This window comes from Aedes aegypti, chromosome 1, assembly GCF_002204515.2.
Source record: "Aedes aegypti strain LVP_AGWG chromosome 1, AaegL5.0 Primary Assembly, whole genome shotgun sequence".
NCBI classification, from domain to species: Eukaryota; Metazoa; Arthropoda; class Insecta; order Diptera; family Culicidae; genus Aedes; species Aedes aegypti.
Genome location: NC_035107.1, coordinates 242,519,080 through 242,541,301, shown reverse-complemented (window position 1 = coordinate 242,541,301; position 22,222 = coordinate 242,519,080). Strand labels below are relative to the sequence as shown.

At 41.0% G+C, this 22,222-nt stretch overlaps 2 protein-coding genes across 3 annotated transcripts; one reads left to right on the top strand and one right to left on the bottom strand.

Annotated features, from left to right (window-relative positions):
• The first annotated feature begins 1,925 nt into the window (after nt 1–1,925).
• On the top strand, nt 1,926–14,306 carry LOC5576839 (leucine-rich melanocyte differentiation-associated protein). 2 transcript variants are annotated; one of them, XM_021837364.1, is made up of 5 exons: nt 1,926–2,306; nt 2,370–2,673; nt 5,906–6,136; nt 6,887–7,026; nt 13,877–14,306. In XM_021837364.1, exons 2-5 carry the CDS (start codon nt 2,590–2,592, stop codon nt 14,211–14,213), a joined length of 792 nt encoding a protein of 263 aa, XP_021693056.1. In that variant the 5' UTR covers nt 1,926–2,306; nt 2,370–2,589; the 3' UTR covers nt 14,214–14,306. The 2 variants fall into 2 exon arrangements, with proteins under 2 accessions (XP_021693056.1, XP_021693055.1); XM_021837363.1 differs by having other exon boundaries at nt 1,926–2,316.
• Nucleotides 14,215–21,163, bottom strand: LOC5576838 (replication protein A 70 kDa DNA-binding subunit). The gene is made up of 4 exons (XM_001662904.2): nt 20,848–21,163; nt 19,713–20,128; nt 18,016–19,111; nt 14,215–14,738 (listed from the first exon to the last, which is right to left on the bottom strand). Exons 1-4 carry the CDS (start codon nt 20,884–20,886, stop codon nt 14,430–14,432), a joined length of 1,860 nt encoding a protein of 619 aa, XP_001662954.2. The 5' UTR covers nt 20,887–21,163; the 3' UTR covers nt 14,215–14,429.
• Nucleotides 21,164–22,222: the final 1,059 nt, after the last annotated feature.

Below are 22,222 nucleotides of genomic sequence, written 5' to 3'. Positions count from 1 at the left end.
CGTGATTTTATACATGGGTCGAGTTTTTGCCCCGCTGATTCGAACTTTTGCCCCACTATGGGCCAAAAATTGTTTTCAAGCATTTATGCAAAAACTAATACACCTCAAAGCAACCTTATGATAGGCCTAGAAACGCCATTACAAAAAAATATTTGAAAAGATTTTATCTTCAATTGGTTCCATGCAACGAAAGTTTGACCAAAAATTACAATATTCTCGTCGAAAAACTACAAATAGCCATAACTTTTCCAAATCTCAATCGATTTTTATGATATTTGGATTGAAAGTCTTTTACTTGAATAGCATTCGAAACACCATGACATTTATAAGAATTGTTTTGAATTGAGCTAGAAATTTTAAAAAGAAACTCTTACCCCACTCGAACTTTTGCCCCACTTTACTCTAATGTTGCATCAACCATTTATGTCGAAAAAGAGTCAAAAAGGTTGTGCAGTCAGTATGGTGCGGCTTACTTTACAAAACTTTGCCAATCCGAAAATGCTTGTGTTCTTCTGAATTGAAATTACATAAAAAGAGAAACCTCAAAGTTTGAGCCAAGTATATACATAAACTTGAAGGTAAATTTTCAAGTTTTAAAATACGGCCTTTAGTTATGTCTTCATAACTTTGTTAGTTTCTCATTATTGTCTCTATCTTTTTATTTGATTTGAATTCAGAAGGGCACACTAATTTTTGGTTTTAAGAACTATAGAAAAAAAAAGCCGCACGCTATTGCGCTGGCCTGATTATCTGAGAGCTTTCTTTGCCGAAATTCCCATTACGAAAAGATCCTGGACCGTCCGAGATTCGAACTCAGACAGCTTCAGCATGGTTTTGCTTTGTAGCCGTGGATTCTAACCACTCGGCTAAGGAAGGCCCCCAAGTTTTAATTAATGTGTTTGAATAAGGTAGCCACAAGTTCAAAACTCACGGAAATTTTCGTATTTTTGTAGAATTTGTGTAATATTTTCTAATTTTATAGTACGGTGTCAACATTTTGATGAGTATCGAAGTTGCATGTACCTCAAATTGTTTTCGACGAGGAAATATTCTGACGGAAAAAAATGATTTTTTCAACTTTTAGGGTTGTTTTTCGTACTAAATTCCGGAAATTCAGTCAGCCAGTCAGTCCTTTTCTCATTTTTGCACTCATTAACTTTTGTATTTTTTTTTTAATTTTACATATGGTAACCACGTGGTGATTGACTATCCATACATTGGAAAGCCTACAATTTACGCATACAGTCAATTAAGGGTCATGCACAAATTACGTCACGCTCCGAAGGGGGGTGGGGGGTGGGGTTAAGCCAAGTGTGACAAGTCTTACAAAAATTTCGGACGACTCATAAAAAAAACGTGACTAAGGGGGAGGGGGCAACACAGTTGAAATTTAGCGTGACATAATTTGTGTATCATCCCTTACCCTTATCTCGATATTCAAAAATTGTATCCGTATCTTTACCTATTTTCCTAATATCATGTTATAGCATAGGTTGGATTTCATGGCTACCTCGATGGTCCCTAGAACAGCAATTACATTGATTTTGTGTTCTATATAGTTCGATATCTTCCTAATCCGATGGTCCTTTTATTATCAAGTTTTAGATAGCTGACTGTAGTTTCATCTACCTGCACTTTGCCGACGCCGTACGAGCGTAATGCGTACCGGTTTATTCGTAAGGATAAAATTGTAGGCGTATCGTATTACCGATGTGTTAAGGGCAATCGACGGGTAGCAAAGAAATTAGACCGACGTAATCGGGAAAGTCTAAAAAAACCTTTACCCTCCTTAATAAACATTAAGCAAATAACATCAAGACACCGCAAGCATCCCTTGGCATTCCATTTCGTCGGTTTGTCTGACTGAAGCACTGCAAGTGACGAATCAAGCGTGGCCTCAGCCAGCCAACTGCGATCTATCGTGTTCAATTTCAGTATGCGTGTTCTATAGACAACTGTGATGTTCAATCATCTTCAAATCAAGCAGAAAAACCGCGAATCGCAACACTTTTAAGCCTACTTTGAGCGCCTACTATCTGGCCACCACTAATCAGCGCGGAAAGGATGAGCGATGTATTCGAGGGTTTATTAGAAGCTCAGCATCTTACTGGGTTAAGAATTTGAAGAAGCCGCACATTCTCCTCGATGACGTCGCTTCTGGCGGGGCACGCAACGAAACGGCAAAACAAAACTTAAATTTCGATGCTGATAAGGCGTCGTCGTACCCGGCTGTATGTGTGCAAATAGAACAAGCTTTATTAGCCATATATGTAAATCATCCTGCAACAGTGAGCTTGTGGTGTGCGGTAATAGAAGGTAGCGTTTTTCTTCATTGTGATCAGTGCACTATACTCTCTTTCTCCATGCAGGAGATGTTCTACCTCGAAGCGGGACGATTCCATCGGAGATAGTTGATAATCGAACTGCCGGTCGACAAGAGGTAATACAAATCTATTCGTGTACGTGCTTCTAAAAACGTCGTTAGACTGTAGAAGAAAAGTGAAATTCTGTGAGATTAGAACTGTGGAACAAGTTTCTGGGTTAGTGGAGGATTGCAATCTTGAGTACGGAGATTAGTCAGTCGGTTGAATGCTGATAACCAACAGAACCGGGCGTCACACGATGGACGATATTAACTGGAACAAAATTATCTACATTGAGGATGAACAAAAGGTGAGAATACAGTAGAAATGAGGGTAAATATTTACTGAAATGGGGCAATATTACGGTAGAGAAATTCAGGGTCAGCTGTGTGGGATTCATTGAAATAACGCAAATTTGCTTTAACATATTATACGCGCTGGTAATGAAATTCTATGGGAAAGCATAATGAATAATCGACTGGCTTATCAACTGCCCTTGAATAATGAGTTTTGTGCGTTTAGCATGGATTGTTTACAACTAATTTCTACATTAGGAATTCGTAGTCGACTAGCATTGACTAAAACGCATAATTAAACTATAGCACATTCATACCGCGAACTGAACAAAATAGTAACTGTGAACGACCCATTGAAAAACTTCGCTTGTAGAACACAACGGAGTGATTATACTGGTCCATGTAATCATATAGAGAAAAGTGGGGCAAAAGTTCGAGTGTGGCAAAAGTTTCTTTTCAAGATTTCTAGCTCTATTCAAAACAAATTTTATAAATGTTTTGGTGATTCGAATGCTATTCAAGTAAAGGACTTTCACTCCAAATATCAGAAATCGATTAAGATTTAGGGCAGAACGTGAAAATTGTAATTTTTGCTCGAACATTCAGAACAGAATGAAAATAAAATATTATCAGATTTTTTATATAACTAAGTTCTTGTATATAACCCTAGGTCTATCGTGTATTAGTTTTGGAAACCAAATTTGGCGCATAGTGGGGCAAAAGTTCAAATCAGCGGGGCAAAAGTTCGACTCTTATATTATCTCACGAAAAAACTTGTAAATTGCTTGAAACCTACATACCCAAGAAACATTTGCCTATTTTATAATCATTTATTGAGCAATTTTTCACAACTACATACTGAATAGTTGCTGCTACGCACACATTGTTCAAGCAAAACTGGCGAAATTATTAGGCTACTTATCATTTAGTGATTGTAATCATATATTGTAATGATGTTTATTCAGGTTTCACTTAGCCTAATGAGGATTGTTGCTTTAACAACGCTAATTTAACAAACAACATTATTGCAGTTTAATTCAGCATCATGTTTAACAATATTTTAATTATTTCCATGTGAAGCCTTTGTTCAGGCGTTGTTCACACAAATTTGGAGAAGTTATAAAGCGTGTCGTTGTATATTGACTTTATTCTACAACATCAAAATCGCTTTATATGCATTTATCTCAGCTGTTATTCAACTGCCACAAAATTAAATGAAAACAAATAAATGACCAAAAATCGCTAACACCGTACATCAAATGCAGTGTATACTTTTACCATGAATTAATAATTACCTGGATATTGGATTCAAACTCGAGACCTTCGCATCGTCAGCGGTATACCTTCCAGTACCCAATATAAACCTCTTGTAGCTGAATATTGATCATGCTTGAGCTTCTATTCAACAATGTCTAATCAACACGTGCTATGCTGATCAACAACTGAACAAGCGCATTACTTCTGCTGCTGTTCAGTACTGACGCAAGCTGAATTGAGTCGGCTATTTATAGCGCACAGTGATAAAATTTATGTCAATGCTGGTCTAAAATAAAGTTTATTCATAAAGTAAATACAGTCCGAAATGATTAATCGAATTTCATAATAAGTTTTAATTTGTTCAAACTTTAATTTAATTGTTCATCTAACTATACTAAAATTCATTTATTTAATATATAATATTTTTATTAGGTTAATATTTTAATTATTTCTCGTACTTTTTCCACAAACAAACAGACGTCACACTCTCATCACTGTCCATCGACCAACTTTTTAACGATCAATTCAAATGTTGGGTAGGTGGTCAATCGACCACCCGCAGCGCTCGCGTCATTTTTGTTCGTGTTTGACGTTTACACACTACCGCCACCTGTTGGTCCATCGGCCAACTACAGTGTTTTTAGCATTGGGCGTACATGATTTCGCGATTATGATTTTGATCGAGATTTGTTCTAAGTGTTACGTCTGTTACTCTGTGCTTTTTCTATCAATTAAGCATTATATGAATATAAAACATGTTTCAATCATTTGTTTTTTAAATGTGCTCTTTTAAACGCAATTTTTAGATATTTTGTACATTTTTCGAAAATTTGGCTATGGTGTGACCTCTTTTGTAAAGCTTATTTGTTGCTGAACAATGTTTTATTAATCGTTGTTTTGGTCTTCTTTGGGTTAACTGCTCGGATGGTAAATCTATGTTGTATTAGGATTTTATAAAATACCTATTCAGCTTTTTATCATGTTCATGTTAAGCATAGAAACAGCTGAAGTGCGAAGCTACCAAAACGTTAGTTCGTCTCCTGTACAACTGTTTACACAATTATATGTGTATGGTGGAATATTGGCTTTTTAATAAAAGGAAAAATGACTTGTTCAACTCATAAGTAAAACAATCTTGACCTTTATTTAAGAGATTTGCAGCCCGAGGCTGGCTGCTCTCGGAAACTTTCGGGATTACTATCGACACGGAACTAGAAGAGTTTTTTTTGAGAACTTGTAAAAAAATGCAAAAATATAAAGAAACAAAAAAAGAATATCGCGATTTGGAAATCTTTGGCGGTAAAAAATGAAGCTGCTGGCAGAGGAAATAACATTCAAGAAAGGCAGCGCTCGTAAAAAAGCGGATCCCGGATAAAAACGTACCATTCAATAAATAAAATAAACCGTATTTCACCAATCTATGTTTTTTTAAATACCATCAATGCACCAGTATCCGCTCATGCCCCTATTTCCGCTCACTAGTGTAAACATTGATTTCTCGTGCCTCAAACCAACATTTTTCGCACGGATATTTTCTAGCAATATTAACAACTTTCAAATGAAGTGGTCTGACATTATTTTCTATTGCAAACACAAGACCTCGTGAGCGGTTATTGGATCACTTGGTATTTTTGTGTGTTCCAATATCCGCTCATGCAAAAAAACTAAACAAAATTTTAAAGAAATGTCGATTTTAGTACACAGCCTGCTTTATTGCAGTAGTAGCTATGGTTTGACCATAAAAAATATCAGGATAAATAACTGAATTCGAAATAGTGCATTTTTAGTAAGTTATCGTGAGCAGAAATAGGAACACTTAGATGATTGATTGCCTATACTTGGAAAATAAAACCAAACAAAATATTTAAGAAATATAAAAAAAACTGATCAATGTTTCCCCGGGTTACGGTATTCAATTTTAACGGTTAAAATCCAATTTCAACCAGAACAAATTCACCCAAACCTATTCAAAATTATCTTTCCCCGCAGCTCATCTACTTCGACCAGAAAACGTACAAACTACCGGAGGCCATCCTGAACCTGTACTCGGACCGAGTTCGTCACCTGGATTTGAGCTACAACAAGCTGTCCTCGTTCGAGTCGCTGGAGCTGTTCACCAACCTCGAGGAACTGGTTCTGGATAACAATTACCTGACCGACGATATCATATTTCCGGCGCAGTTGGATCGAATCAAACTGCTGTCGTTGAACAACAATAAGGTCAGTTGATGGGAAGAAAATTTCGCTAACGATTCACCTATTCTATTCTTCTTGGCATGACGTCCTCACTAGGACAGACCCTGCTTCTCAGCTTAGTGTTCTTATGAGCACTTCTACAGTTATTAACTGAGAGCTTTCTTCGCCAAAATTCCCATTTTTGCATTCATATATCCTGTGGCAAGTACAATGATACTATATGCTCAGGAAAATAAAGGAAATTTCCATTACGAAAAGATCCTGGACCGACCGGGAATCGAACCCAGACACCTTCAACATGGCTTTGCTTTGTAGCCGCGGACTCTAACCACTCCGCTTAGAAAGGCCCCGAATGAACGATTCACCTACAAAATGTTTTAACTGGGAGTGGGCCATTTGGTATAAGGTCATTTGTCATAATGTTCATTTGGCAAAAACATTATGATAAATTCCGTTACGTCAAATGACCGTTATACCAAATGTCCTTTATGCCAAATGACCCAGTCCCGTATTGACCCATTCGCAAATGGACTAACAAGCACCACCTTAATATCTAATCAATGTTGTTATTGCAGAGATGACCTTTTGAACTATCGGGATCGTGCTGCACATGGTTCTGCCTCTGGTGCATCTGCAGCACAGCACTGCTGATAGCTCCTGATAAATGCCGTTCTCTGCAATAATGCATTGAATATCAATCAGTGCACTTTTCAGTCTCATATGTTGAGCTGAAGAGCCGACAACGTTTCAAACCTGCCATTATTGTACTTTCAGTTCGAGAACCTGGATCTGCTGCTGACAAAGCTTTCTCTCTGCTTTCCGAACCTGGAATACCTGAGCCTGCTGGGAAATCCTGCCTGCCCGTGCCATTTGCTGAATCTCAAATACTCCGAGTACGATTATCTCAAATACAGGTGAGTGAAATTCTTGGCGAAGCTTTGGCTCAGCAAACTGATTGTATGACAACTTAGTAGATTTTTGGTCCGGCAGTTCAAAAAAATTGTAACATAAATTGACAGACTTATCATTCTAATAAAAACGAAGAACTGCATCTATCATACTCAGACAGCTTTTATGGACTTTGCAATGTAATTTTCAGGCATTTTTGTGATTCGTCGAATATTGTATGTCACCCAAACATTTTTTTAAGGCCCAAAATATTGTGGCGTCATTGTTAAAATATTGGTCGAAATCATCAGGATTTCAGCTATTGAATATGAATCGAAGCCAAACCTCAAATTTTCAAGAGCACAAATCTGGAGAACCGAATACCGGTTTAAGCTGAAAACTTAATCGATTGGTCACCGCCAGCTAGTGACCAATCGATTAAGTTTTTAGCTTCAACGGAAGTTTGGTTCTCCAGATTTGTGCTCTTGAAAATTTGAGGTTTGGCTTCGATTCATCTTCACCTTAAAATTTTATAGTCTTGTGATTTTTGTAATATTCACAGATTTATGATTTCGCTATACACATTCAAAAGTTTTCAGAAATATGAATGTTAGTTATGGAATACTTCAAACGAAAATGATTGGATTTATCTAAGATTAATTTGAAGAGTCATTCCGAGAATTTCCCAAGAAAATGTATATTTTGAAATCTGTAAAAATTCCTTATACCTAGTATTTTTCAAGAAATTTCAGAAAAATTTTCTCATTTTTTCGAATAATTATTTCACGATCATCTTCAGCAATGCTTAAATATTTTTTCAAGAAAGTTTTATGCGGACTTCTTATTAAATTAAGAGCTTCACAAACTATCTTGAAATTTTGAAATTAAATCAATCCCCGCTTGCAGGGATTCATTTCTCTGCAAGCAGGAATTCGGAATTTCAACCATGCATGTTTCTAAAAATTCTAACATATATCCCGCAACCATTCTTGGTGTGGATTATATGAAACAATTTTCGGTAATTCCTACTAGTATCTAAAAAGTAGAGCAAACGGATTGATTTCACGTTAACAGACCCGGCAACGAATAAAGGACAACGATTGGAAAGTTGGATCTTGGAACGTGAGAACTTTGAATGAACCCGCACGTGTTGGGCTCCTGGCTCGTGAACTGCGGAATGTCAGCGTGAACGTGGCAGCTATCCAGTAAATACGCTGGCCGAGAACCGGAGAACGTGAATTCCGAGCGGTGGATCCCATCGCCAACACTTCATTCAAGTACCACATCTACTACAGCGGTGGTGACAGAGCAGAACTTGGAGTTGGCTTCATAGTGATTAGGAAGCAGATGAAGCGAATTATTCGGTGGAAACTGGTAAGCGACCGAATCTGTGTGTTGCGAATGAAGGGCAAGTTCTTCAACTACAGCCTGATCAGCATATATGCGCCAACGAACGATATAGTCAAGATAGTCATCGGCAACGCAAATGCGCAGATCGGGAAAGAAGATTTCTTCATTCCGTTACCAATGATAATGGCCTGCGGCTAGTAACCTTCGCTGCTGCTAGAGCGATGGCAATCAGCAGTACCTACTTCGACGGAGGGATATCCGCAAACACACCTGGCGACACCCAAGTGGCGATGCCAGCTCCCAAATAGACCACGTGCTGGTTGATGGGCAACATTACTCAGATGTCATGGATGTCAGGACCTTCCGAGGCCCTAATATCGGCTCGGATCATTATCTCGTTGTCGCTAAAATTCGGGTGCGGTTATCCAGCGTCATGAGTTCCACAATAAACAAAACGCTGCGCTTCAATATACAACGCTTGTCGACTGATGGGGTAACTGCACAGTACCGTCAGCAACTAGACGAGCAGTTGAGAAGAATCAACGTTGCTGGAAGCGTCGACAGCCTGTGGGACCCTATCCATGAAGCTGTGACAACAACGACGCGGAAAGTGATTGGCACTGGTCCACGATGAAGACGAAACGACTGGTTCTTTAAAGAGTGCCAGAGTGTGACAGACATGAAGAATGTCGCCAGAAGCCGTATGCTTGTGTCCGGTACCCGACAGAACAGAGAGCGGTACAGGGCAGCGAGAGCCGAAGAAAAGCGAATCCACCGCAGAAAGAAAAGGTCAAGAAAGCATGAACCGGAATGATATGCGGAGATACTATGCAACGGTCAATGGTGCGCGGCACCATTGCTGACCGATAAAACGGCGGTGGCTGCCAGGTGGAAGGAGCACTTTCAGCAATTGTTGAACGGTGAAAATGGAAATGTAGCGAGGAACAGGATGAATATTGATGATGACGATCAAGCTGTGGACCCACCAACCATATGATAAATTAAAAAGGCTATCAGCGAGCTGAAGAACTGTAAGGCAGCTGGGAAGGACGAGATCCCGGTCGAGCTTCTCAAGCACGGAAGTGAGCAGCTTTATGAGTCGATCCACCGAGTACTTCTGAAGGTATGGGAGGACGAAGAATTGCCCACCGGCTGGTTGGATGGCCTCATACGCCCAATCTACAAGAAAGGGCACAGACTGGAGTGTGTCAAATACAGAGGAAAATTCTGTCGCGCATCCTGTTTAACAGACTGAAACCGCTGGAGGAGTCCTTCGTCGGCGAGCACCAAGCTGGTTTTCGTGAGGGCCGTTTGACAACGGACCAGATGTTTAGCTTGCGAATGATTTTAGATAACTTCCGGGAGTATAACTTGCAGACTCACTAACTGTTTATTGCTTTCAAGGCGGCGTACGACTCAGTGAAAAGAAATGAGCTTTGGCAGATAATGTCTGAACATGGTTTTCCGGCGTAACTAATTAGGCTGATACGTGCTACGCTGGATGGTTCGAAATCAAGTGTTCGGATCACAGACGAGGTGTCAACCTCGTTCGTGACGTTAGACGGGTTGAAGCAGGGCGACGCACTTTCGAATTTACTGTTCAACATTGCACTCGAGGGTGCTATTAGGAGATCTGGCGTGCAGAGAAATGGTAATAGCGCAAGGTGGCACATGCTCCTTGGCTTTGCGGACGATACAGACCTAATTAGAATCGATCGCTGGTCAGTGGACGAAGCCTGCGTGCCTCTGAAGAGGGAGATAGCGAGGATTGGCCTGACCATTAATTCTACCAAAACGAAGTACATGGTTGCAGGTAGAGATAGAGTCGGGCATGGTGGTGTAAGTGCTGAGGTAGTGTTTGATGGGGATGTGTTTGAAGTTGTTGAAGAATTTGTTTACCTTGGAACACTTGTTACATGTGACAACGACGTTTCCCACGAGGTGAAAAGACGTGTTGCGGCTGCCTTTTACGGACTCCGTAACCAGCTTAGGTCCCGCAGCTTGCAAACGGAGACAAAATTCGCCCTGTATAAAACATTGATTCTTCCGGTGGCTCTCTACGGGCACGAAGCGTGGACGTTGAAAGAGTCAGACCGGAAAGCTCTCGGTGTTTTCGAGTGTAAAGTGCTGCAGACAATACTCGGTGGGAAACTTGAAAATGGGGTGTGGCGCAGACGCATGAATCACAAGTTGTATCAAGTGTACAAAGATGCGAATATTATCAATTGTAATTGTAATTGCTCAATCCACACCCTGGCAGACAATTATCCGCCAATCTAGACACGGGCTGGGTGAGGACCTACCAAGCCTCCCCCGTTAACATGTCCTATACCGTTTAGCACACCGGGTTCTTCCACAAGCAGGCGCCGGAATTAAAGCGGTCCCTCAAGTTTCAGATACATTAAATAGATATAGTCCCTCTGTCACTAAACCGAATAGCGCCCTCCACCTCATCACCAGCACTGCCCATCCCGCACATCAGATGTTCTACAGAGCACACCACCTCCGACACCATGCTCAACGTACAGCAAAGACAGCGCTAATAAAAGCGGAATGCGCCATTCGATTCAGTACCAGAGGGACTATAAATGTAACGAAGAGGAAATGAAAAGATAGTAGAAATGGTTTGGCTCTTGGATTGCTGGAACGAGAAGAAAGAAATAAAGTTATTACGTTAAAATGTGATTTTTATAGTTGAATAAATGTATCGATAGTTTCTCATCTGTTTCTTTTCCGTATCGTAGTTCCGTCGATTCTATCCACCTCGAGTTTTGTCGACTCCGCTCGGGCAATGAGGACCGTGTGGTTCTCATTTGCTTTCAAATACCTAAGTAACATGTGAACTCTGCCTCTATTAGAAAATTCTAATAAATCATAATTTATTCTCCTCCACTTTCCCTAACACAAAGTATTCCTATTTAATAAGACAAGTGCAAAAGCACAAATAAAAGTGTGAGACCGCATCGAATCATGTTGATGCCCTCAGAGCACTCATTCTTCGATTTGCGAAATATGAGTCCGCTGAAAACACCGACCCGACTCGACGCAATCGCGCACCTCTACCGGCACCTCCGCACATGTAAAAACTTCTGCGATAATCCTGTGGTGTGAAAGAAATGCGCAATATTATTTTGATTTCAATCCTAACTTCATGACCCGTAGGCTCTACGCGTATGATTGTTCATTATTTAGGCTAAATATACCTGTACATCAGAAAAAAAAAAACGAAAAACGACTACGAATATCTTGCAGCGTAAAGTGATCAAATATTCATCCTCTCTTCGACCCTGCACTATAATAACCTCCTAATATAACGCCGAGCTAAAGATTCTTTCTTGCGTTACACAATCTGAACAAGAAACCATTTTCAAATACTTCCCATAATTTATGCGAAGCAAAACAGATTCCACTTTCTACGTAATGTAACCCAGCATAAACAGCTGCCCAACTCTCCAGACCAACGCCCTCCACGGTCCAAGGTGCTGCTGCCTTACGTTCAAAACTTCTTTCCTCAAAGTCTGTCTATCAATTCCGAACTCTATTGCATACTACAATACCAATCAGACCCTATTCCTGACAAGACACAGAGTCACAACCCCAATTTGATGGATTTACCCACAACCTTGTCATAACCCCTCTTACGTTTCGCTATCCTCGGAAGTCACCCATATTGATGCTTGGCAAAAAATGTCAGTATTCAATCCACAAATCCCAGATTACACCACATTACGTTGGTCCGTTTGGCGTCGCCGGTGGATACCTGTTCTGACATTCTTTTCTTTCAAACCCCATTTCAAGCCTGTCCCCCCACTTTATCAATAAGAATGTTGACGAATCACGATAATCTGAAGATCGTGACCAGAACGGAGGTAGGATTTATCACTAGGGACCAACCACCACCCACAAGTTGTATCAAGTGTACAAAGATGCGAATATTATCAAGCGTGAAAAATACGGCAGACTTCAGTGGGCTGGTCACTTAGTGCGAATGTCGGAAGAAAGAATTGCGAAAATAATATTCAGCAGAGAACCAGGTAGAGGTCGGCGGCTTCGTGGACGACCACGAATACGCTGGCTGTACGCAGTGGAAGAGGACCTGGCGACTCTAAACGTTCGGGGCAATTGGAGAAGTTTCGCCCAAGACCGACGAAGATGGAGCTCTACAATACGCCCGGCAATGGCGTGTCGCTACGCTGTAGCCATCAAGGTAAAGCAAGGTAGAAATCTAATAAGATTCCTCTAAGAATAATCTAGACATACATCTTCATTTTTTTTGAATTTTCATTTAGGATTTTATAGGATTATAGTCTGGAAATCTTGCACGATATTTTTTAAACGGCACTAGAAATTCCATAAGATATCGTTCCATTGTATTGCTACAAGGCTATGTCAAGAGATTGATTTATTAATTCCTTCAAAGATTTCTCTATTGCTTGATAGAGGGATATTAAACAATTCTTGAGGTATACTACTAGCTATTCTTATAAACATTTCTCCACACGTTTCTCTAAGACTCCGCTCCAGACTTCTTCAATAAATTTCATCAGGGAGTTTCTAGGGAGCATTCTTCTTGAATATTCATTAGGAATTCTTCTTGTAAGGGAACATTTGATTAAACTGTGGCTGATTGCTAATGAAATGCATGTAGGAATATCGGATGGAATTTTTTAAATTATTTCTAGGGAACACACACCTTTTAGACTAGCCACCTTCTAATATTCATCTTTAAAAACTGAACTATTCCTAGCTATTCTTTAGAATATTGCCTAAGTATATTTTTATTATACCATAATTCCCTTATGGATGCAGAATTTCATAAGAACTTGATTAATGTATTCCTCAAAAAGTTCCACCACAATCTTATTTCAAAGTTCTGTCCTGCGTTGCGTACCAACAAGGACAGAGCCAGAATCTCAGAGTAGTCTTATTCCACAGTTATTAACTCAGAGATTTTTTGTACATTGGCCATTTTTGCATGTTGGCTTGTAGCAGGCACCTTCGTACTACTCTATACCTTGGGAGGTCGAGGAAACTTACTAGAGCAAAAGAACCTGGGCCGGTGAGATTCGAACCCATAACCCCTTAGCATTGGCTTGCTGAACAAGAAAATAAGGAAAAAATGTGGGATTTTCTTAAAGGAATTACCCCAAAATTTTATCCTAAATATATAATAATATTTTATATAAATATATAATAATATTTTATATAAATATATAATAATATTTTATTATATTTTATCCTAAATATATAATAATATGAAGCATGAAACGAGCTCACCAATTGATTGAACAGCCACAAGCTACTTTTAGTTTATTATTTATTTATTTTCTTGTAGAGAGGTTTTTAAGTAATCTACTAATTCCATTGATATTGGGCTATACTTATTTCAACAAATTGATGTACTTTTTTCTAGACATTCAACGTTCTGTAACAAAACAAGTCTGTTATGCCATTCTACGGGTTCATCTTCAGCTTCTTAAAAAATCATCTAATGTAGTCTGTTTTCACATCCCTACCTTTTCCTAGGCTCTACATCATCCGCTACCTACCGCGCCTTCGGATCCTGGATGCACAACGGGTGAAAAAGATGGAACGTGACTTCGTTCGCAGCCAGCAGAGCCAGGAGTACGAAGAGGAGGAAAACAGCAGCAGCAGTAGTCGCAGGGGAAACGCCCTGCGCCACTTCTACGCCAGCCTGAGTACGGCCCTGGGGGTGCGACCGAAAGAACCGCCCGTGTACCATCCGCTGCCGGAGAGCATACGCGAGGCGGGCGACCATCGGGGGGCGTACGGGAAGTGCCGCTACCGCTACATCGGGGCACAATCCGAGGGCAATCGGTTCATACTCAACACGGATTTATGAGTATTTTTAAACGTTGTATTTGTAGGAATAGTGCTTTTTACACAGATGGCTAACAATAATGATAATTATAGGAATAAAGGTATTGTAAATGAGTAGCTTGTGTTTTTTGGGGGGAATGGGTCATTTGACATAAGTTCGTTTGACAAACGATAGTTCTACCAAATAATCATTATTCCAAATGACCCACTCCCTTTTTTTGGTTACAATTGCCAGCGCCTAATGCTTGCTGATTCCGGTCATCTCCTGGATGTTCTTGATGAGATAGGCATTGTACTCCTTGTGGTTGACGGGATTGGCGGCTACGGCGGTGGTTTTGTTCCGTGACGAGTCTCCGTAGAATTCCACCTTGGTGCGCAGCTTGAAGACGTAGCTTTTGAAGTTGATGGCGGAGAAAATCTGCTCGGCCTCGTCCTTGTTGAACTCGAGCGCATCGCCAATGTCCTGGGAAGATTTACCGAGCATCTGCTCGGCCAGATCGGTGAACACCGTCACCCAGCGGTTGGAGGTCCAATCGCCGACCAACATCTGGAAGAGAACGCGAAATAGGTGAGAATGGGAGTTCAGGAGAAGATTTTGTTTGGCCATTGCGGTTCCGATAGGGCGTGGTAGGACAATTTCCCGAACATCATGAGGTTCCATTATTCGATAGCTCAAAATGTGATTCCCCTACGTAACAGCTTTTGTATGAGACATTTTTTTTGTATGGACCGTAACACTACGGAAGACCCCCTCCCTCCCTTTATTGCGTTACGTAATATTTGAACGATCCCGAAGTTCTATCTTTTGATCCACATGAGAAAGTTGTTCAGTAATTCAAGGACAGGTTCGAAATTTTGCAGTTAGGTGGCGCTAATGAGCATATACAATTGAGCATTGTAAGCATGTTCTATCTTCTGATCCACGTGAGATAATATGTATAAAGTTCAAGTCTTCGGCAAAGTTGTTCAGTAGCTCAAGAGCATCCGGAAGGCAGGCAGTTTGATTTGTGATTTTGCCGCTATTGATCATTTTAAAATTAGTACTTTATACTAGTTATTTCCTATAGTTTTGATTAGAAAGAATATTCAAGTTTTTGGCAAAGTTGTTCAGAAGGTCAAAGACATCTGGTAGGAAAACAATTTGGTTTGAAGTTCCGCCGGTAGTTTGCGCTAGAGAGTTCTATCTCATGATCCACATGAGATAGAAAGTACAGACAAACAGACGTAACACTTAGAACAAATTTCTTCAAAATCCATCGCCCAGGTTACACCATCATCATTTAGTGAGTATGCAGATGGCGGTAGTGTGAAACGTCAAACACAAAGAAAAACGATGCGCGCGCCTCTGGTTGTGAGAATTGTAACAAACAGAATTTGATATGGTAGTTAAATGGATGGTCCATGGAAATTTCGGCAGTCTGTTTGTCTGTGTAGAAAGTTAGAGTCTTCGGCGAAGGATGACATCCGGGAAGCAAAAAGCTTAGATCAAAGTTTTGCCGCTAGGTGTTGGTAGTGAACCTGTAAAATTGAACATTTAGTGATCCAGATGAAATAGCAAGCTCGAATCTAAAAATGATCAGTTTTCCATGCTCACTAGCACCACTTAGCGGCAAAATTTCGAACCAAACTGTTTGCCTTTCAACTGTTCTTGACTTTGTGAAAAACTTTGCCGAAGACTCGAATTTTCTATCTCATGTGGATCACAAGCTAGAACATGCGTACAATGCTTAATTTTATATGCTCACTAGCGTGCATTAGTGGCAAAATTCCGAACCAAACTTTCATTCTTAACAACATTGCCGAAGATTCGAACTTACTATCTTACGTGGATCACAAGACAAAACTTGCTTAAAATGATAAATTCTACATGCTTACAAGCGCTCACTAGCGGTAAAATAGCGAACAAACACCTTCCGAATTCCTTGAGAGGAATGTCACGAAGCATTTACAGAGGAAATTTTGCAGGGATCCTGCAGCTGTTCATGAAAAAATCTCAAGAGGAATTATGAAAGAAATTCCAAGAGAAATTACCAGATTAAACCCTGGAGGAATTGCTGGAAAACTTCCTGAGCAAATACCAGAAGGAATAACTAGAGGAGTTCCAGAATCTTTGGAGGAATCTCTGGATGAATTCCTGAAGGAATTCTTCAAGAAAGCACTAAAGGTATTTCTGGAGCCATCAGTGGCAAAATATCGACAGCCATCCCTGGCTGAATCGAGGAATCCCTAGCAGTATCACTGGAAGAATTTGTTTGTTTGCTTGAAGGAACCCCTGATAGAATTCCTGGATGAATCGTGTGATGAATTCCTGGGAAATCCTAAGGAAGATCTTGGACGAAATTGCTGGAAGCATTCCTGGCAGAATCCCTGGAAGAATTTGCGGAAGATATTGTTTAGGTACCCCTGGAGGAGTCGTTTGAAGAACTATTGAACAAGCCCCAGAAAAGAAAACTGAGAGAATCCCTTGAGAAATTTCTGGAGCAAAATCTGGCGGTATTTTTGGAGAAATTCGTGAAGAAATATGTGGAAAAATTTCTGACAGAATCCCTGGAAGAATCTGCGGAAAAAATCGTTAAGGCACGTCTGGGGGAGTCTTTTGAAGAACTCCTGAAGACAGAGAAGAACTCAGAGAATCTTTTGCGAAACTCCTGGAGCAAAACATAGAGGTGTTTTTGGAGGAATACCTTGAAGATTTATTTGGAGATATTGTTTTTAAGAACTTCTAATTTCAAGGATGGTGAGATTTTTTTTTGAAGGCGTTCTTGAAAGTATATCTTGAGCAATCTGTGACAGAATGCCTACAGCCACCCCTGAAGGAATTGAAGAATACCTAGAAGTATTACTAGCAGAATAGGTTTGTAGAGGAATTACTGGAACATTTCTGGATCAATCAATGGAATAATTATTGGAGAAATAAGAGATTGGAGATTGGAGAAATCCATGTAGGAAATTCTGGAGAATATTCGGAATTCCGGAAGGAATCTCAGGAGGAAGTTTTTGAAATTCCTGAAAACTTACCTGCAAACATGTCTGGAGAAAATTCTGACCGAATACTAGGAGAATTTTTTTGGAACAATCATTGAAGGAACTTCAGGAGGTCCTTGAAGCTATTTTTAGAGGAACACCTGGATCGATTCCTGGCCTAATCCCAGGATGAACTTTTGGAGGAATCTCTAATCGAGTTCCTAGAGCAATCTCGGGTGGAATACTGGGTGATTTTATTAGATTTTTTTTTTTTGGAGAAATACCTGATCCTGTAGGAATCCTAAGAGGAATCTCTGGAGGAATTTTCAAAGTAATTACTAAAGGAATACCTGGTCAAACTCCTGTATGAATTCTAAGATTTATTGGCGATACAATTCTTGGAGGAAACCCAAGAGAGAAATATCTGAAAGAATTTCTGACAGAAACCCTGGATGAATTTGCAGAAGAATTGAGGCACTTCTGGAGGAGTCTTTTAAAGAACTCCAGAAGAGAGAACTTAGAGAATCCTTTGAGAAATTCGTGGAGCAACGCCTGGTTGACTTTTCGGAGGAATATCTGGAAGATTTACTTGGAGAAATTGTTTTTGATAACTCATGCAGGCATTTTTCGAAGGATTTCAAGGGATCTCCCTGGTGGAATTCCTAGAGGAATACTTGAAAAAAGTCATAAGAACATTCAAACGAATATCTGAGAAAAATCCTGGTCAAACCTCTGACCGAATTCTTGGAGAAAACACTGTTGTAATTCCTGTATTAATACCTAATGGCATTTCTGTAGGGATCCCTGGTAGACTCAGTGGAATGTTCCAAGCCCTAGGTGTAAAATATGAATATACTTACATTAACGAGCAGACGATATTTGAAGTTCGGGAAATCGGCGTTGCACTTCTCGCACCGGTACTGCCCATTGTCCTGATCGATAACCTTCTTGTTGCATTCGGCCTGTGGGCACGCCTTGTAGACCGCATTGGCCGACTTGATGTTGTGAATGAGCGCCTTTACCTGGAAGTAGTCCGGCTTATCGCCGGCTCCCAGGTTCTTCTCCTTGGCCTCGTGGAACGTTATCCACTCGGTAGAGTAGCCTGAGCCAGCTCCGGTCCGGGTGGACACGCTGTTCACAACGTTGTCGCATCCACCGCCCAGATACCAGCCCCGAATCTTGTGTGCCTCTTCATTGTCCGGGTTGGTCTTCAGGACACTACTGGCGACCAGTCCGAGCGATTTGCCTCCACCGAATTCGGTCACCCGCGCTCCCTTGATCACCAGCACCGGATTATTGGTTGCGTTGAAGTTCTGGGCATCGTCTCCCCATAGGGTCAACGAAACGGCTGCATTGCTCGAGTCCACCAACGTGACTTCACGCTTCTTGAGCTCCCGACCGCTCGATCTGGCCGTGAACTGCATCACCTCTCCGGCTTCCTTGCAAACTCCGATCACGTCGATCATGGCGTTCGGTTCCATGTTCCCAATCTGGGAAATCGGCACAAAGTTGTACTGGATCGAGGGCATAGACGATCCGGCGTCTTTGCATTCCTGAACGATCGTGTCGTTGGTCATGGTCATCTCGTAGTCGTTCTTCAACGTCGAATACTGCTTATTGGCCGGCTTCAGCTGGCACTTGGTGATGTAGTAAACCTTGTCCACCTCGATCATATCGTAGTACTTGTCACACTGGTCCTTGAACGCCGTGACACGGATTTCACCGGATTCATCCATAACGTCCATCGAGAATAGTTTGCCCTCGCCCTTGGCGTTGCTCCAGGTACGGATTCCCGATTTGGACATGACGCGAGCCCTGATGACCCACTTGTTCTGATACGGACTGAGCGAATTGATCGGATGGGTCAACGTGTTCTCAAGGGACAAACCGTCGCCACCGGACGGGGCACTGCTCATTCCACCACCCATCGGTCGGTTCTGATAGGCTGATCCATTGCTAGAATACAAAGAATTTGAACCACGCCACGGATTTCACGCCAAACTTGTCTTAAGTGTTGACGGCACACTCTCAGAATGGCTACATACTTTGTGGGCGTGAGCTCAGGATGATCTTATTTTGCAAAAAATGTTATATTGATAAGGCTAAATGGTTTCTACTGATCATAGATGAGTATTATATAACTATTTAAAATAACTCAGAGTTATATGAAAGCCTCCAATAGACTTAAAAGTCTATACCTCAATTCCTGAACAGCATGGCTTTGCTTAGTAGCCGCGGACTCTAACCACTCGGCTAAGGAAGGCCCCTTTAAAGGTTTGTATATGTAAAATCAATAAAACATTACTGTTTCATTCTAGGGAGCAAACCTAATTATATTTTATCATCAGATCCAGGAAATAGTGCCTTTAGTGGCCATTTTTGTGAAAAGTGACTTTTTGTTGCGAAAAGTGACTATTCAAATTTAGTAGAAAATAGATATGTAAAGCTGCTTAAAAAAGTCTTCGCGCTCACAAAGGTTTAAGACATTCCAAGAGGGTGCTGCCAAGACGATAAGTTGTAGTGAAATTCGCCATAAGCTAGAAACCAGACTACAAACCTGACACTGCCGGCCGACTCCGTCCTGGCTGGAACGGCCGATGTCGATGCTGCACCTCCACCACCTCCAGCACCCGTTTCCGTCAACGTTTGTGGGTTGCCAATCTTCTCGCCAACTGCTGCGCCCGGCTTGACCACGTGCAGATCCAAGATGATCAGAACGCGCTTCTCGCCCTTCTCGTTCCGATTGACCACCGACGTAATGTACCGATCGATCCGGATCACCGTGAACTCGGCTAGCTGCCCATTGTGGTGCAGTTCGTTCAGCTGCGTCGCCAGCATGGCAAAGCTGTACAGGTTCTGGCCGTCGGAAATTAGCAGCCGGTACCGTTCGGATTGCTCGCCGCCTCCGGCAATACGTTTCGAGCCGAGGATTTGCACGACCGGCTTTTCCAACTCGGTCCCTCGCATGATATCCTGACAATAGCAAAAAATAAAATCATTAGGTCATCAAAATGGGAAAAAATGTGGGATGGCCAGGTCACGACTATCAAACATTTATTTAAGCACGCTTTTAAAAAATGTTTCTAGATTATTTTTTTTTCAAGTTATTCCAGGATTTTCTCAGGAACTCCTTGAAAGTTTATTCTTGTAACTGCTTTATTAATTTCGCAGCGAATTGAGAATGAGCATGAGCATAAATGACCGTACAATTCGTCGTTGCTACTCCGTGATTGACCAGAGCAATCAAAATTGCACAAGGAACCAACAGACAGAGCTTTGCAGTAGCTTACCATCTGGTTCTGGAAGCTATATAATCTGGATTCATTAATGTAACTTCAACTTCAATGTAACTTCAAAATACCTGGAAGAATAACTAGAAAAATCCCTAAACTTATTCCTCAGGAATTTTTCACAAAAATTTACTGCGAGTAGAATAAGAAAAAAGAAATGAAGAAAAAGTTTCATTTTGGTCAAAGTAGAGATTAAGAGACCTTATATTAGAAGCAGAGATTTTTCAGAGACTTGCAGCAAAATCGAGACCAAGTCTCTAAAGAGACCTGCTACCAGCCCTGTCGGTAGAAAATTTGAAAAATCGGTATATAGGTTGTTGACTGGTATTTGAAATCGATAAATAGTACCAATAAATATGTAGGAATGGCCAGTGGCCACCCTTAAAGGAACTAGGTACTTACGGCAATGCAGCCGGTGGTTAGCAAACTGCTGTTACTCATGTTGGCGTTTGCTGATAGGTACTTATTCCTGTTCGTTCCTGAATCGGATCTGGTCTATGAGATTTGGAATGGCAACGTTTCGGTTCTGCAACTTGAGTACGTTCACCTAAACAAGTAATCACTTCAATCACTATTATTTCGTATTAAAAACAGGACAAAATAGACCGAAAAATCGCGATTATTTCAACAAAAATCTTGGAAAACGACACGACGATCTACAGCAGCGAAGTGAACTTGCGAGTGTTTACGACGTGCGCGCGAATTTTCAAAACGTCAAGCAGCGTTTTTGCGTGCTTTGCTTTGCGCCACTTCTCGTTCGGCTTGCCGAGGGGTGGTGCTATGGATTAGGTCAACTGATCATCCGAGTGAGCTAAGGTTCCATTCGCAAAATTTGCTAATTTTAGACCCCCTCCCTCCCCCACGTAACAGATTTTGTAGGTAAATTTTTAATATTTTGTATGGACCGTAACACTATGTTAGAGCCCCTTCCTCCCCCTGTTGCGTTACGTAATATTTGAACGACCCCTAAGCGACTATAGAAGAGTGCATGGTGACGTCACGAAAAATTCTTTTCTGTCCCTCTTTCATCACACTCAATTGACTGTCCTGCTCTTTGACATTCACTGCTGGAATTGTTTAGATTTTTTTTATATGGAGTTGACATTCACTGCTGGAATTGTTGTCATTTTTTTATATGGAGTTTCGAGGTAGAGTCAGGCGTGCAATGATCTATTCGGTTGAGTAAAATAATCACCCACAGAGTTGTCATTTTAGTTTTAGTCACTCATTCTTACATCGGTCGCTACAATAGAAATAATAAACCATAGAAGAATAATGTCGCTGGTGTTCCCTTTGTTCTCGCTCAGAAACATGTTGGGTACATAAGTGTCAAACTGCATACATTTTCGCGTTGACATTTATAGCCCCGCGGGGCGGCGGGGCCAGTGAAACTCACGCCTATTGCTGCTGTAGGCAAAATGCCTTGAAAATAGCAAAACACCCGTTGCTAAGGGCAACCCAAAACTACTGTAGAAAAATGTTCTATTTCCCGCTGCATTTCCCGCATTTACAGCCTTCAATGACACTACTGATTTAGAAAATTAATCTACCTAACATAGGCTACTTGATGAGATTCACAATTTTGAACTACTGTATTAGAAGAGCCACGTGGTTTTAGCAAAAACTCAAGCCTACTACTATTACCATTCCCAACTCTGACAAGAACAACAGACATACCAGTGACATTCATCTACTATAGTCATTAATCTCTATTTATGCAACCCGTACCAAACCCAGAACTTAGGAAGAATGAGGATGTATGTGGGAGGAAACCTAA

Excerpts from the sequence above, each read along its gene's own strand:
- LOC5576839 (XM_021837364.1), top strand. The coding sequence starts at position 2,590 with ATGCTGATAACCAACAGAACCGGGCGTCACACGATGGACGATATTAAC. Across the intron at positions 2,674-5,905 it reads ACATTGAGGATGAACAAAAG|CTCATCTACTTCGACCAGAA; the intron begins GTGAGAATACAG and ends CTTTCCCCGCAG. Across the intron at positions 7,027-13,876 it reads TACGATTATCTCAAATACAG|GCTCTACATCATCCGCTACC; the intron begins GTGAGTGAAATT and ends ACCTTTTCCTAG.
- LOC5576838 (XM_001662904.2), bottom strand. The coding sequence starts at position 20,886 with ATGAGTAACAGCAGTTTGCTAACCACCGGCTGCATTGCC. Across the intron at positions 20,129-20,847 it reads TAACCACCGGCTGCATTGCC|GATATCATGCGAGGGACCGA; the intron begins GTAAGTACCTAG and ends TGCTATTGTCAG. Across the intron at positions 19,112-19,712 it reads GAGTCGGCCGGCAGTGTCAG|CAATGGATCAGCCTATCAGA; the intron begins GTTTGTAGTCTG and ends TTTGTATTCTAG.